General features: G+C 38.6%; 1 protein-coding gene across 6 annotated transcripts in view; it reads left to right on the forward strand.

The window, feature by feature from the left end:
• The window catches only part of DYM (dymeclin), a 385,106-nt gene that overhangs the window by 19,333 nt on the left and 350,519 nt on the right, over window positions 1-15,254 (forward strand). For all 6 annotated transcript variants that reach the window (XM_070452575.1, XM_070452578.1, XM_070452576.1 and 3 more), the window contains exon 2: window positions 10,352-10,543. In XM_070452575.1, coding sequence (XP_070308676.1) covers window positions 10,404-10,543 — 140 coding nt within the window. In that variant the 5' untranslated portion in view covers window positions 10,352-10,403. The remainder of the gene's footprint in view (window positions 1-10,351; window positions 10,544-15,254) is intronic.

Below are 15,254 nucleotides of genomic sequence, written 5' to 3' on the forward strand. Positions count from 1 at the left end.
AAGGTGAAGTTGATTGTTTTGGGGTGAAACGTCCTATAGATGTCAATAAGGTCTAGCTGGTCCATTGTGTCCTTTAAAGTCTGTGTTTCCTTGTTCATTTTCTGTTTAGTTGATCTATCCATAGTTGTGAGTGGGGTATTAAAGTCTCCTACTATTATTGTGTTACTATTAATTTCCTCTTTCATACTCATTAGCATTTGCCTTACATATTGCAGTGCTCCTATGTTGGGTGCATATATATTTATAATTGTTATATCTTCTTCTTGGATTGATCCTTTGATCATTATGTAGTGTCCTTCTTTGTCTCTTTTCACAGCCTTTATTTGAAAGTCTATTTTATCTGATATGAGTATTGCGACTCCTGCTTTCTTTTGGTCTCCGTTTGCGTGGAATATTTTTTTCCAGCCCTTCACTTTTAGTCTGTATGTGTCCCTTGTTTTGAGGTGGGTCTCTTGTAGACAGCATATATAGGGGTCTTGCTTTTGTATCCATTCAGCCAGCCCTTGTCTTTTGGTTGGGGCATTCAACCCATTTACATTGAAGGTAGTTATTGATAGGTATGGTCCTGTTGCCATTTATTTTGTTGTTTGGGGTTCACGTTTATACCACCTTTCTGTGTTTCCTGTCTAGAGAAGATCCTTTAGTATTTGTTGAAGAGCTGGTTTGGTGGTGCTGAATTCTCTCAGCTTTTGCTTGTCTGTAAAGCTTTTGAGTTCTCCTTCATATCTGAATGAGATCCTTGCTGGGTAGAGTAATCTAGGTTGTAGGTTATTCTCTTTCATTACTTTAAGTATGTCCTGCCATTCCCTTCTGGCCTGAAGGGTTTCTATTGATAGATCAGCTGTTATCCTTATGGGAATCCCTTTGTGTGTTATTTGTTGTTTCTCCCTTGCTGCTTAATATTTGTTCTTTGTGTTTGATCTTTGTTAATTTGATTAATATGTGTCTTGGGGTGTTTCGCCTTGGGTTTATCCTGTTTGGGACTCTCTGGGTTTCTTGGACTTGGGTGGCTACTTCCTTCCCCATTTTAGGGAAGTTTTCAGCTATTATCTCCTTGAGTAACTTCTCATGGCCTTTCTTTTTGTCTTCTTCTGGGACTCCTATGATTCGAATGTTGGGGTGTTTCCCATTGTCCCAGAGGTCCCTGAGGTTGTCCTCATTTCTTTTGATTCTTTTTTCTTTTTTCCTCTCTGCTTCATTTATTTCCACCATTTTATCTTCTAACTCACTTATCCTATCTTCTGTCTCTGTTATTCTACTCATGGTTCCCTCCAGAGTGTTTTTGATCTCATTTATTTCATTATTAATTTTTAATTGACTTTTTAAAATTTCTTCTAGGTCCTTGTTAAACCTTTCTTGCATCTTCTCAATCTTTGTCTCCAGGCTATTTATTTGTAACTCCATTTTGTTTTCAAGATTTTGGATCATTTTTATTATCATTATTCTAAATTCTTTTTCAGGTAGATTCCCTATTTCCTCCTCTTTTGTTTGACTTGGTGGGCTTTTTTCATGTTCCTTTACCTGTTGCATATTTCTCTGCCTTTTCATCTTGTTTAGATTGCTGTGTCTGGAGTGGGCTTTCTGTATTCTTGTGGTCTGTGGTTCCTTTTTATTGTGGAGGTTTCACCCAGTGGGTGGGGTTGGATGATTGGTTTGTCAAGGTTTCCTGGTTAGGGAAGCTGTGTCAGCGTTCTGGTGCGTGGAATTGGTGCACTCTCTGGAGTGCAGTGGAGAGTGTCCAGGAATGAGTTTTGCAATGGGTCTTTGTGTTAGTTGTGACTTTGGACAGCCTGTATGTTGACACTCAGGTCTATGTTCCTGCGTTGCTAAAGAATTTGTGTGGTATGTCTTGTACTAGAGCTTATTGGCTCTTGGGTGGTGGTTGGTTTTGGTGTAGGTATGGAGGCTTTTGGATGGTCTCTTATTCCTTAATGTTCCGTGTAGTCAAGAGTTTTCTGGTTTTCTCAGGTTTTGGGCTTAAGTCTGCTGCCTCTGGATTTCAGTTTTATTCTTCCAATAGTCTCAAGACTTCTCCAACTATACAGCACTGATAATAAAACTTCTAGGTTAATGGTGAAAAGATTCTCCACCATGAGAGACAACCAGAGAGATTCACAGAGTTACATGAAGAATAGGAGAGGGAGGAAGGAGATAGAGGTGAGCAGGAGGAGAAAAAGGGGACTCAAGAGGAGAGAGACAGATCTACGCAGTTATCTGTTCCTAAAGTGTTCTCTGTAGCCCAGACACCCACACAGATTCACAGAATTGGATTGGGAAGAGAAGGGGAAAGGAGGAAATAGAGGTGTTCTGAGGTAGAAAACAAGAGAGTCAAAAGTGGGAGAGTAATCACCACACTCCTGAATCGAAATGGGAACTCCAAAATTTATATCACATACTGAAAAACAAAGATTAAAAATCTAGTGTAGAGGTTAGACTCTTTGAAATACAATATTTAAAAACAAAAACACACAAAAAATTTACAACTGTATATGAAGTTTGGTTTAAAAATAGGGTTTCTCTCTCTTTTTTTTTTTGGCAAGGTTATAGTGAAATGAAAATGAAAATTAAGGAATAATAGAGGAGTATTAGAGGACTTTAAAAGGAAATAGAAGAGAAAAACAAGAAAAAGAAAAAAAAGAAAAAAAAATTTTTTTCCCCTAATTAAAAAAATCGTAAAAATATATGAAAATGAAAGTTGAGGCGTAATGGGGGAGTAATAGGGAATTTTAAAAGAAAATAAAAGAGAAAAAGTAATTTTAAAAAAAGGAAAGAAAAAAAAATTTTTTTTTAATTAAAAAAAAAAAGAAAAAACATATATATCTAGGAATTTCTCTGGAGTTGTTGCGGTCAATGTAGGTTCAGTTCAATTTCAGATAGCTCCTCTTTCCAGCTTACACTTCTCGATATCTATAGGTCCCTTCTGGTGTAGTTGGTGTTACCTTCAGGGATTTTAATCTGTGGCACCGGTCCTTTCTGAAGCGGTTCCCTTTGTTTATTTTGGCTTCTCTTCGGTGTCTAATTTCTGCCCTGACACAGGCGGGCGGAGGTGATCTCTTATTTATGTTCTCTAGTTCAGTTCAGTCCTGCTACGGGGAGGGCGGGGCGCTGCAGACAGATACCGCTCTGTGTGGATAGCGCTCACCGTGTTCCGGCGGCACTGGGTTTGCCCCGCTCACGGGTGTCAGTGCTTTCCCCGTCTACACTGCTCAGGCTCCCGGCTGCTCTATATGGAGCAGGCCCTGCGTTGAGTGCGGTTCCAGTTTTCGGGTACTCCACAAAAGCGCGGATTCGGTTGTGCCTGCGTTTTGTGCCTTTCCTGGCCTGAGCGGTTCAGGCAGCCAGGGGCTTGGGCGTACTCTCCCTGGGTGCAGCACGCCTTTTCCCTCCGCGTCGAGCGGCCCAGGCAGCCAGAGGCTTGGGCGCACTCTCCCCGGGTACGGCCTGCTTTTCCCCTCCGCGGCCCCAGCGCGCGCCACCACTCGGGTCTCAGGAAGTCTTTAGATAGGAACCGGGGGCCTGTTTGCAGTGTGGGAGGGGGTGGCTTCTCAGGGGCTGAGTTTGCCCTTTTCCCCTTCCCCCTGCCTCCTACCTCCAGCGGGGACGGTCCGGCTCTTCTCTGGACTTTCTCAGTCCCTTTGTTTTGCGAACTGCAGGCAGTGTGTTCCGACCGGTTAATTTTGTCCCACCGTTTAAAAAAAGCTCCCTCCGATTGCTCTCAGGGTCTTCGGGCCGGTCCTTACCCTAAGCAATGCCGCCCGCTCCTCTCCGTTCCGCCCCCGCTTGTTGCTGGCGGGTGCGGGCGTCTGGGGTACTTTTCTGCTGGGAGTTGCTTTTAGGCACATAATCTGTGGGCCTTATTTAATTTTTCCTCCCAGTTAGATTGCCGAAAACTTCCCCCAGTCCCGCCAGTGCGAGGGTTTCCTGGTGATTGGAAACTTCCTCTATTAAGACTCCCTTCCCTGGACGGGTCTCCGTCGGTAGCTCTTTTGACTCCCTTTTTATCTTTTCTATTTTGTCCTACCTCCCTTCGAAGACAATGGGCTGCTTTTCTGGGCGCCCGATGTCCTCTGCTAGCTATCAGAAGTTGTTTTGTGAAATTTGCTCAGCGTTCAAATGTTCTTTCGGTGAATTTGTAGGTGAGAAAGTGGTCTCCCCGTCCTATTCCTCCACCATCTTGGCTCCTCCTCTGCTTTGCTGTTTTAATTAGCATATTTTATTCCTCATTTATACTGAAGATCTTCTAATATATTTATTCCCTGTGAGACCTTGGCTATTTCAGGAAGTTTGTTTTTTTTTTTTTCTTTGAGTACTGTCTCTTTAGGAGGTGCTTTAGGTTACCTAGGGATATCAAGATATAAAGCCTGATTCATGGTTCTCAGGAATAGTCTACCTTGGGAGATACATCATATATACTCCAGAATAATGACATTTAAAGGTAGTTTAATGGCCACTTCAGGCTAGAGGAGTGGGAAGAGGAGACTGGTTTTGAGCAAGAGTGGCATCAGTTTTACACATGTTAAGGTTGAGTTACTGATTATATTAGTGTCCCTGGTAGCTCAGCTGGTAAAGATCCCACCAGCAATGCAGGAGACCTGGGTTGGGAAGATGGAGGAGGGCATGGCCACCCACTCCACTCTACTTGCCTGGAGAATCCCCATGGATGCGGGAGCCTGGTGAGCTACAGTCCATGGGGTCACAAAGAGTCGGACATGACTGAGCAACTAAACACAGAACTGACTGCGTTGCATTAAACAGAGGTCTACTAAAGGCATCAGCGCGCTGCCTGTTTCTAGTGTAGGTTTCTCAAGGAGCGCTGTTACCCACACAATTGCTGGATGTATATATATATGTATATATATAAAAATATGCATGCACGCTCAGTTGCTTGAGTCACGTCTGACTCTGCGACCCCATGGATTGTAGCCCACTAGGCTCTTCTGTCCATGGGATTCTCCAGACAAGGATACCCAAGTGGGTTGCCATGCCGTCCTCCAGGGGATCTTACCAACGCAGGGGTTGAACCTGTGTCTTCTGTATTGCCGGTGAATTCTTTATTGCTGAGCCACCGGGGAAGCCCTTATATAAATATAAATGTAAATATAAATATATGTTATATTATCCTTCAGTTTGGGTTTCCTTGGTGGCTCAGTGGTAAAGAATCTGCCTGCCATTGCAGGAGATGCAGGTTCGAGCCCTGGATCTGGAAGAGCCCCTGGAAAAATAAATGACAACCCACTCTGGTATTCTTGCCTGGGCAGTCCCATGGACAGGGGAGCCTGGCAGGTTACATATAGTCCATGGGATAGCAAAAGAGTTGGGCATGACTTAGAAACAAAATAACAACAACAAATCCTTAAGTTTAAGAAATAACTCAAGTGTTCTAGGCATTCCAATCAGAGGTTGGGATAGGAGAGATCTGAAAGTAGAATCATGGAAGCCATTGGTGAACCTAGGAGAGAGGCTCTGTTATTGACATATTGAGAAAAAGAGAGAAGTCTTCCGATGCACAGTGACAGTGAAGAGCAATAGGAGTTGAGGTGATTGGCTAGTGGGTTTTTGAAGTTTCAGTTTATTCTGCTTTTCATCAGTAGGGATCTTGGAGGTTCCACACACATTGAGTACAGGTGATTGTGTGTGGGTATATGTTTGGAATCGTTGGCCTGAATCAGATGCAGAAGAGATGCCGTTGGGCCTCAGTTTTCTGCTTTGCTTTCTCTGAGGGTGGGAAGCAGGTGGAACTTTCTGGCAAGAGTACCTCATGACTAGTTGTCTGCTTGGCTGAGCTTGTTCCTTGATACTGCAGCTGCCTCGGGTGCTGCCTTCACTCTCTGTTCTCAGCAGAAGGTACTTTGTTGTTGCCCAGGGGAGTGAGGGTAGGGGTAAGTGGGCAGGATGTCCTAGGCAGGCCTGTTGCCCCTGGGCTGTGGCCCTTTTCTGGCTGTCTGCCTCTGGGCTTGGGTTGCTATTCATACTCTTGGTGCCCTTGATTGAAGGCTCTTTTGCCTGTCCTGGATGTCATTTTTCTTTTCAGTCCATCTCCAGCTGTTTTATAGGGATTCCCCACAGCTTTTGGTTTTCTGTGTCATTTTGAGCATGGCTCTGTAGTAACTGACTGTGTGTGTGTGCATGCACACATGTGTTATTTATAGGGTTGGGTGAAGAAAAGAGGAGAAGGAGACATTGCATTTTGTGTTCAGTTGGCTATCTTGGTTTTCCTTGTTAACATTCTGTTCAGTCTCCTCTTACAGCTTACAGGCTTCATTCATATTGTCTCAGAGAGGTTTCATATTGGTCCTGGGTGGAGCAGTTGTTTTCATACTTCGACCTGTCCTAGCAGCTTTGAAAATAAAATTTATTTCATATAAATCAGTAGAAAATAGGCAAAGGATATAAGCTGGTAATGGCCTCATTCACAGCACGAGAAATGAAGTGCAAATTAAAGTCATATTGAAAACTATTTTCACATATCTGTTGGCGAAGATTGAAACGTGTAATTAAAGATTGATGACTGTGGTGTGGAGAAATAGGCATTGCCGAAGAGGGTGGAGGTCGGCAACCTCTAAGGAAGGCAACAAGGCAGTGTAGGAAAGGGAAGATGACGTCCCCTCTCCCCTTCTGAGTTCTTAACTGAGGCCCTGTGGTAAAAGGTCAACAGGGGAGAAAAGAGAAGTTTGTTAATATACATAGCTCATGGGAGATACCTAGGGAAAAATGAGTAACTCCTGAGGTAACTCAATTCAGGTTTAAATGCCATCTTAAAGGGGGAAGGGAAAGGGGAACGTAGGCTTCTTAAGGGACGGTACATGATTTTTAGGACGGATAAATGGGCCTCAGAAGCACAGATGAGAGATGTGATAGTTTGTGATCCAAGTTTATCTCAGTGTTGTGTCTGCTTCTTGGCTCCTCTGTGATAAGAATCAATCTTCCTTGATTGATGAAACTGATCAATTTATGACAATGGAGTTCCTTTTGGAGAGTCTGGCTTCAGTAGAGAAGGAGGGTTCAGAAAAGGCATCACCCTGCATTTACTGTTTTCAAGTGTCTGCAGCTCAAAATTAAGTGTCACAGTGGCGCATTTTGAGGTGGCATTTTCTGCTGCCTTTCAGCAGTATCTACCAAAATTAGAAATCCATGGGATCTTTGACCCGGCAGTTCTGTTTCTGTGGATTTATTGTACCTATATACTGATACGTGTGTGAAATATCTGGTATACCAGATGCTTACTGGTGAGTGATTTGTAGTTTACAAAAGACCATAAATTATGTAAATGCCCATCGTTATGGGACTTACGGAATTAAAAACCAGAGTGTTACAGAGTTGTGAAAAATAAATGAAGTGCTTTATATGTAGATATGTAATGATTTCTAATATATATTAACTGGGAAGAGCAAAGAAGCATTTGTAGTGTGTTACGGTTTGTATAAAAAGGAAAACTATGTGTTTATATATACACAGAAAATCTGTGGAATGACAGCCAAGAAACTAGTAATATTTTCTCTGAGTTGAGAAACTAGGTGGTTAGAAGGGATGGGAGAGAGACTTTTTACTGTATATGCATTGAACCCTGTATATTTTGTACCATGTACATTACTATAGTATTCAAAAAATAAAATACAAATAAGAAATCAAGATTGACTTAAATTTTCATTAATAGACTCTATGATATTCTTATTGTTGCCTTATGAGGTGGATGGATGGAGTTTTGCTCTTTTGAAAAATTTATCGTGAAGTACTTGTTTATTTAATTGAGAACGGAATGTTTTGATCTTCATTTTTTTCCTCAAGTAGTTTTATAGGCAGCATTTTACCTTCTGTTTTTTTTTTTGTTGGCTGTGTTGGGCCTTTGTCACGGGGTGCAGGCGTTCCCTAGTCGGGGCACAGGGGCTGCTCCAGTTGCAGAGCGTGAGCTCTAAAGCGCGAGGGCTCAGCAGTTGTGCACAAACTTAGTGGCTCCCTGGCATGTGGGATCTTAGTTTCCCAGCCAGGAATGGAGCCCATGTCCTCTGCATTGGAAGGCAGATTCTTTATGTGTCTTATCTTTCATAGATAGGGTTTTCATGGACCAAAAGTTTTTAATTTTGATGGAGCTCAATTTATTGATGTTTTCTTTTATGGGTTGTGCTTTTGTGTCTTAAGTATTTCCTGACCCCAAGTCACGGTTTTCTCCTGTGTTCTTATCTAAAAGTTTTATACTTTTTAAGTTTACATTTAGATCTGTAATTCATTTTGAGTTAACTTTTGTATAACATGAAAGGTTTAGGTCAGAGTGTGACCTGTTGTTACCCAGTTGTTCTAGCATCATTTTTTGAAAAAATAGTCCTTTTATTGAATTGATTTTGCATTGTTGAAAAACTCCAGCTGGCTGCAGTTTGGTGGGTCCATTTCTAAGTTTTTTTTGTTTTATTTATGTGTCTGTCACTGTGCCTTTGGATTTAATTCTCTTTTTTGACCAAACATGTGTGACCTGTCAGTAAACATACATAGTGATGGAAATTTGAAATTTAGATTTTGGGAGCTATCAGCTTTAATAATTTATAACATTAGACTGTATCCTACAAATAGATTTCCTTAAGGTTGTTAGTTGTAGGCATCATAAAAGAATATTTCACATTTTTATCACTATTAATTTAGTTATGATGTTTTTTGTGTTTTCTGTATATGTTAAAAGTTTAAATTTTTAATTCCAGAAATGGAATAGTCAAGGAGGTGAAAAAATACTTAATTGAAAAATATCAAAGTAATATATAGACATAGGTTAAAAATCAAATAATATGATGGACTTAGGATGAAAACACTGTATTACCACCCTCCCCACTTGAGTCCTTTTCCTCAAAGGTGGCTACTCTCAAATCTCTGAGCTGTTGCTTCTTGTTACTTATAACTAATATGCTTTTACTGTTGTTTTCTGATTCGGTAATTTAAAATATTTTCTAAGATTGACCTCCTACCTACTTAATGGAGGTTAGAGACTTAACATTCTTAAAATAATCATTTTTAATGTTTATTTTTATTTACTTGGCTGTGCCAGGTCTTAGTTGTGGCGTGTGGGAGTAGTTCCCAGACCAGGGATGGAACCCATATTCCTTGAATTGGAAGTTCAGAGTCTTAACCACTGGACCACCAGGAAAGTCTCGATTTCACATTCTTAAGCCACCACTCTCATTTCTTTTTCTGGCATTTCCCTAGTATAGTTATTACCTCCCAATTTTTGGTTTAGTCTTTATATTACAGTGATTTCATAAATATTCATAACCTGAAATGAGTTATACCCTGTGACTACACAAACTTTTGTTGAACAATGTTTTTTCCCCCCCAAATACGTAATTAAATCATATACTTTGTGTTCTGAGTAACTGTCATTCCTTGCCCCCTTCCTTCCATATTCTCTGGTATTTTAAAACTACTGAATAAGGTTGGACACATCAGGTGACCTATATCAGTTCTGTGTCTTTCTTTCTTCCCCAGGAGGTCAGTGGGCCATGCTGACCCTTGTTCCAGCTATTGCACAGCTCTTGACCTGTAATTTCTCTTCACCTATCTTGTGTTGAATCCTGTTTCCTCAATTCTGTGTCTTCATTTTTCTTGGTTTATTTCCTCCTACCAAAATTTTCCAGTAGCTTCGAATGGGTGCATGGGAGGTTTTTGAGTGTTGGCAAATCTAAAAATGCTGTTCCACCTTCATACTCTCTGGGAGCTTTTGTCTAGGTATAGAATTCTAGTTAAATTTTTTTTTCTTAATTAAAGGCATTGCTTCCCTATCATCTACTTTACAGTATTGCTGCTGTGAGATTAAGAAACCAGTTTTTTTCTTTTTAAGAATTAATGTATAAGACAGACAGGAATAGAGGGTAATGAAACAAAACCTTTGTATCTCTTCTCCATTTCCAGCAAATCTAAACAATAATCTGTTTCTGTTCCTTTCCATTTTCTTTTTAGAAAGTATTTATGCCACTGAAGGCTCCCCTTTCGTCAAGCAATAACATTATATGAAAGCATTCTTCTGATTTTGCTTTGTATTTTCCCCATATGTGTTTTAATACTTGTAGTAGTTATGAATATATCCATAATATTGTTTGTACATTTTAAAGTCATATAAATGAAATTATGCCATGTCATTATTCCATAGCTTTCTTTAAATAAATATTTTTGAGATGTGTGCATGTTGGTAATTGTGGATCTAGTTAATTCATTTTCACTAGTGTGTTGTATCCCATTGTTGAGATTAAAAAAATAAAGGGAGGTATGATTTTTTTTTTAAAGTAGGTTTATAGTTTCTTATATTTAGGTCATGGGTAGGAAAATTATGACAATTATTTTGAGCACATTTGAAATTTCTTTTTATTCTTTACAGGTTGTTTTGTGGAAATGAAGGTTTAAGGACAAGTTATCCAACAGATTAAAAGATGGGATCAAACAGTAGCAGAATTGGTGATCTTCCTAAAAATGAGTACTTGAAAAAGTTATCAGGCACAGAATCTGTCTCTGAGAATGATCCGTTCTGGAATCAGCTTCTGTCATTTTCTTTCCCTGCACCAACAAGCAGGTAAGAGGTAATTTGGAAATTGAAAATTTGTATTGAGGGCCACATAAACTTGTGTGGTATACTGATTTTTGAAAAAAAATTTATTTTATTCTCTCTCTCCATTTGTTGTACATGTACTCGTAGAAAACCCAAAAGTTATGAAAAGGAGGAAATAAGTTTTTCTCTTTCCTTTCCCCCACTCAGCCACCTCCTTTCTCCAGAGATGATTCCTGGTACCAGTTTCTTTTGAATCCTTCCAGAAATAGTAAAGCCATATATTTCATGTAGTTTTATAAGACTGTTTAAAGACAAATGCTAGCATACCACACATACCTTGCTTTTTTCTTCTTGTTTGTTGTCCTTGCTTTTTTCCCCAGAGTTAATATGTACCTGCCTTATTCTTTTAAGTGACTGCAGAGTATTAATGTGTGCTCAGTAGCTCAGTTGTGTCTGACTCTTTGTGACCTCATGGGGTGTAGCCTGCCAGGCTCCTCTGTCCATGGGATTCTCCAGGCAAGAATACTGGAGTGGGTTGCCAGTCCCTTCTCCAAGGGATCTTCCCGACCCAGGGATCAAACCCGTGTCTCCTTCATTGCAGGCAGATTCTTTACCACTGAACCCCTGGGGAAGCACCAAGAGTATCCACAGATTATATGAAGTCAGTTTTTTAATTGGTGAACATTTAGATTGTTTCCAGTATCTTCTTATAACAGATAATGCTGCATACATAATTTCTCATGCATACAAGTAAATTTCTAGTATAAATTCCTCAAAGTAGAATTGCTGGGTCAGAGTGTATGTGCATTTGTAATTTTGGTAGATATTACCAAACTGCTTCATGGAAGTTGTACTAATACATACTTCTACCATCAACATCTGAGAAGGTCTGCTTCCCTTGCCCCTTTATCAGTTTAATGCATTTTTAGACTCTTTGGCCTTTGCCATTTTGGCAGGTGAAAACCAGTATTTCCTTTTTAACTATTATGAAAACTGACCAACATATAACTATGTAGAGTGACTAGAATGTTGAATTCCCATTATTCAGTATGTAGATTTTAAGGATTTTTATTTATTTTTAATAGTTTTACTATGATAGACTGAATGATGGCCCCCTAAAGATATCTGTGGCCTAGCCCCTGAAATCTTTGACTATGATGATATGTTGTAGCATGTATCAATATTTCATTCATTTTTGTTCCTGAGTAAAGTTTGTTTATATGAATATATAATCATTTGTTTATCTATTCATCAGTTAACAGCCATTTGGATTATTTCCATATTTACTTCATCTGTATTTTAAAGTATTCTAAAGTAAAGTAAAATGCAGACATTTTCTTTATAATCATAATACATTATACATATATAATACATATAATCATAATACATTATCCATATATAATACATATAATCATAATACATTATCACTTCTTAACAATCACAAAATTAACAGTAATATCACACAAAATAGCAATAGTTTCACTTACCCAGTCCTTAAAATTTCCCTAGTTGTTTTGTAGTTTGTTTTTTACAATTAGGAAATAAATAAGGTGTATACATTGCATTTGGTAGTTATATTTCTTGAATGTCTTTAATCTTGAATAGAGGTATGTATTTCCCAACTCCTGCCACTATTTTTTTTTCCCATATGCCTATGCCGTTCTTTTTTTTTTTCTTTTAAGAAACTGGGTCAGTTTTTCTGTAGACTGTTCCACCTTCTAGATCTACCTGACTACTACTTATATTTTGTTTTTTTTATTTGAATTTTCTATAAATTGATCATCAGATTAAAGATGATAAAATTTGGGTTAAACATTTTTGGTAAAAGTAATTCATAAATGATGCTAGGTGCCTTATATTGTATTCCATTAGGATACAGAAAATGTGCAGTCTTAATCAGTTATCATTCTAAGACTGAGAGGTTTGGTTGTGTTTTAGCATCCATTGATGATTTTGGTTCCAATCACCTATTTCATAAGAGATTACAAAATGGTATTATTTTTAATTTGGTCATTCCTTATGCATTTATTAACTGGAATTCTCCTGTAAAGGAGTGCTTTCATGAATTAAGTTATAGTAAAACATAGTTTTTGCTATATTATTAATAAGGGGAAACAATTCTTTTCTTCTACTGGTTTTCAGTAATGAAAATGGTACAGTGGTGACAACTTAGTCTGTATTTCTCCTCTCCCCGACCCTAGAGTTGGAAGGGGTATCTCTCTGTCTTTTGCCTATGAATTAAATATATATATGTAAAATGTATGTATATGTGTTATCCTTTAACAATCAAGGTTATGTTTATTTTCATGTTTGAGGATTAAGGATTATTGGTATTTGCTTTTTGTGAATTGTTTATATATTTTGGCAACACATTTTTGATTTCTGAGTTTTAGATATAGTTGGATTGGACTCTACAAGGTTGACTTAGTGTACAGTTTTGTGATAATGTGAGTTAGTTGTATATTATGGGAAGTGGCTACATATGACTGCTTCAGAGATCCTTGGAAAATTAAAGGTGGTTGCGGATTGATGAGAGAGGTCAAACTGAAGATGAGCTATAGTATCAGCACATTTTGAAATCATTCCTTAATCTTGACGGAATTATCATTGAGTATCTCTGCTCATGTTGTAATAAGACTTAGAGAAAAGAGAGCATATAAAGAGAATATTATTTATTATTCAAAATAAATTTTCTTTTCACTTATGTAAACTGTACTACAATCCATTTGTGCTCTGCCAAAAGACATCAAAGAAGCCCTACCTGAGCTCACATGTGCAGAGCGTCTGACAAGGCCTTTCCTTGTGGCAGTGTGAGGGCAGAGTGTGAACCGCAGCAGCTGGAGTCGTGGCAGGACAGGCGTCCGGGAGGCTTTGCCCCCTCTTTGACTGTTAGTTGAAAGAGGTACAGCTGAAACTGTAACCATAGGAGACATTATGCTTCCAGAAAAACCACAAGGAAAAGCATTGCGAGCAATGATAGCAGCTGTTGGATTGGGCTCTAAGGGAAAGGGTGGAGAGAGTCAGCCAGTTAGCATGCAAGTTGGAGATAAAGTTCGTCTCCCAGAATGTGGAGGCGCCAGAGTAGTTCTAGACGACAAGGATTCTTTCTTATTTAGAGATAGATAAAATTTGAATGGGAAAGAAAAAAATTAATAATAGCTAAAGTGCTCTTTAGAAGGAAAGGAAGAAGAAGATTGTGTATGTGTGTGTGTACTTGATATATGCAAAGCTGGCACTTCAGAGCATTGGGAAAAGGATGAATTTCTAAGCAATAGTGGTGGGAATAAATTGTTAGCCATTATTGTCTATTTCTTGACTTGTGCTGGTACCTTGCAGTTTGAATTATTATGGCTTTATAGTTTGTTTTGCTAATTATTGCTTTTTCTCAAAGATCCTTTGCTGTTATCATTTATTCTTTATATCATTTTTTTTCTTAATTCATCCTCATTTATAAAGGAATCTTAGAGTAAAAAGCTATAGAGTGAGTAAACTGTACATTACAGTGGAGGAGGGATAGCTAGTCAAAATGTCCAGAAAAGTTTTGTTCATGGTGGTGCATGTACTTTTGTCACTTTGTTTGAAGTTCCTCTTTCCTCTCCCCTGCCCTCAGCTCCTCAGTGCTAGTATTTGGTATGTGACCTGAAGAATGTTAACATTGAGCAGGCCTTGAGGTGGAGGGTTCCACCTCATTGATAGTCAGGGATGGTATTACTTTCTTTATGAATTTTTCAACTCTACGATGAATATCTGTAGGGAAGACGCTGAATCCAAACATTTCTGAGATTGCTCACTCCTGGAATTCCTTGGATCCCATATGTGCTTTCCTCAAGTGCAGCCAAAAATTGATGTCTGCCAGTTTTTTTAGAAGCACTAAGTCCTTTAGGACTAATCTAATCTTTCCTTACTGTAAACTGTTTTTGGCACCAGGGTAGCAAGATTTTGTTATAGTTTCCAGGCATGGTTGAAAAATGTTCAAATTCTTCAATAGTTTTCAACTTTTCACCTTATTAAAATTCCTTGTGAAGCAAAGGTGTGAAGTAAAATCAAGATTAAATCTAGAGTAAATTTTAAGTATTATACTGCTTGTTTTTCTTAATAAAGTGTTTTAAAATTATTTATATGACTGATTTCATACTAAAGTGAAAAGGGAAAGTGTTCGTTGCTTAATCATGTCTGACTCTTTGTGACCCTGTGAACTGCAGTCTGCCAGACTCCTTAGTTCATGGAATTCTCCAAGCAAGAATACTGGAGTGGGTAGCCATTCCTTTCTCCAGGGAATTTCCTGACCCAGGAATCCAACCCAGGTCTACATTGCAGGCAGATTCTTTACCACCTGCAATGAAATAAAAATATAGCAATGAAATAAAAAACAATGCAGAGCTAAAAACAGAGGTAGTAAAATCATCTTTGTCTGCAGTAAATAGTTAAGAGATACATGTAACAGAGTTGTAAAATATGATGTCCAAACACTAAGCTATATATGTATATAGTTACATATAAACCTTATGGTAGCCACAGACCAAAAATCTATAATAGATACACATGCACAAAGAGAAAGGAATCCAAATATAACACCACAGTTAGAAGAGAGGAGAAAAACTATAAAAACTACCAGAAAATGATGAACAAAATGGCAATAAGTATGTACCTATCAACAATTACTTTATAAATAGACCACATGCTCCAATCAAAAGACAGAGTGAAAAAAAAAAAAAGAGGCAGAATGGATACAAAA

This window comes from Odocoileus virginianus, chromosome 22 (assembly GCF_023699985.2).
Source record: "Odocoileus virginianus isolate 20LAN1187 ecotype Illinois chromosome 22, Ovbor_1.2, whole genome shotgun sequence".
Lineage (NCBI taxonomy): Eukaryota > Metazoa > Chordata > Mammalia > Artiodactyla > Cervidae > Odocoileus > Odocoileus virginianus.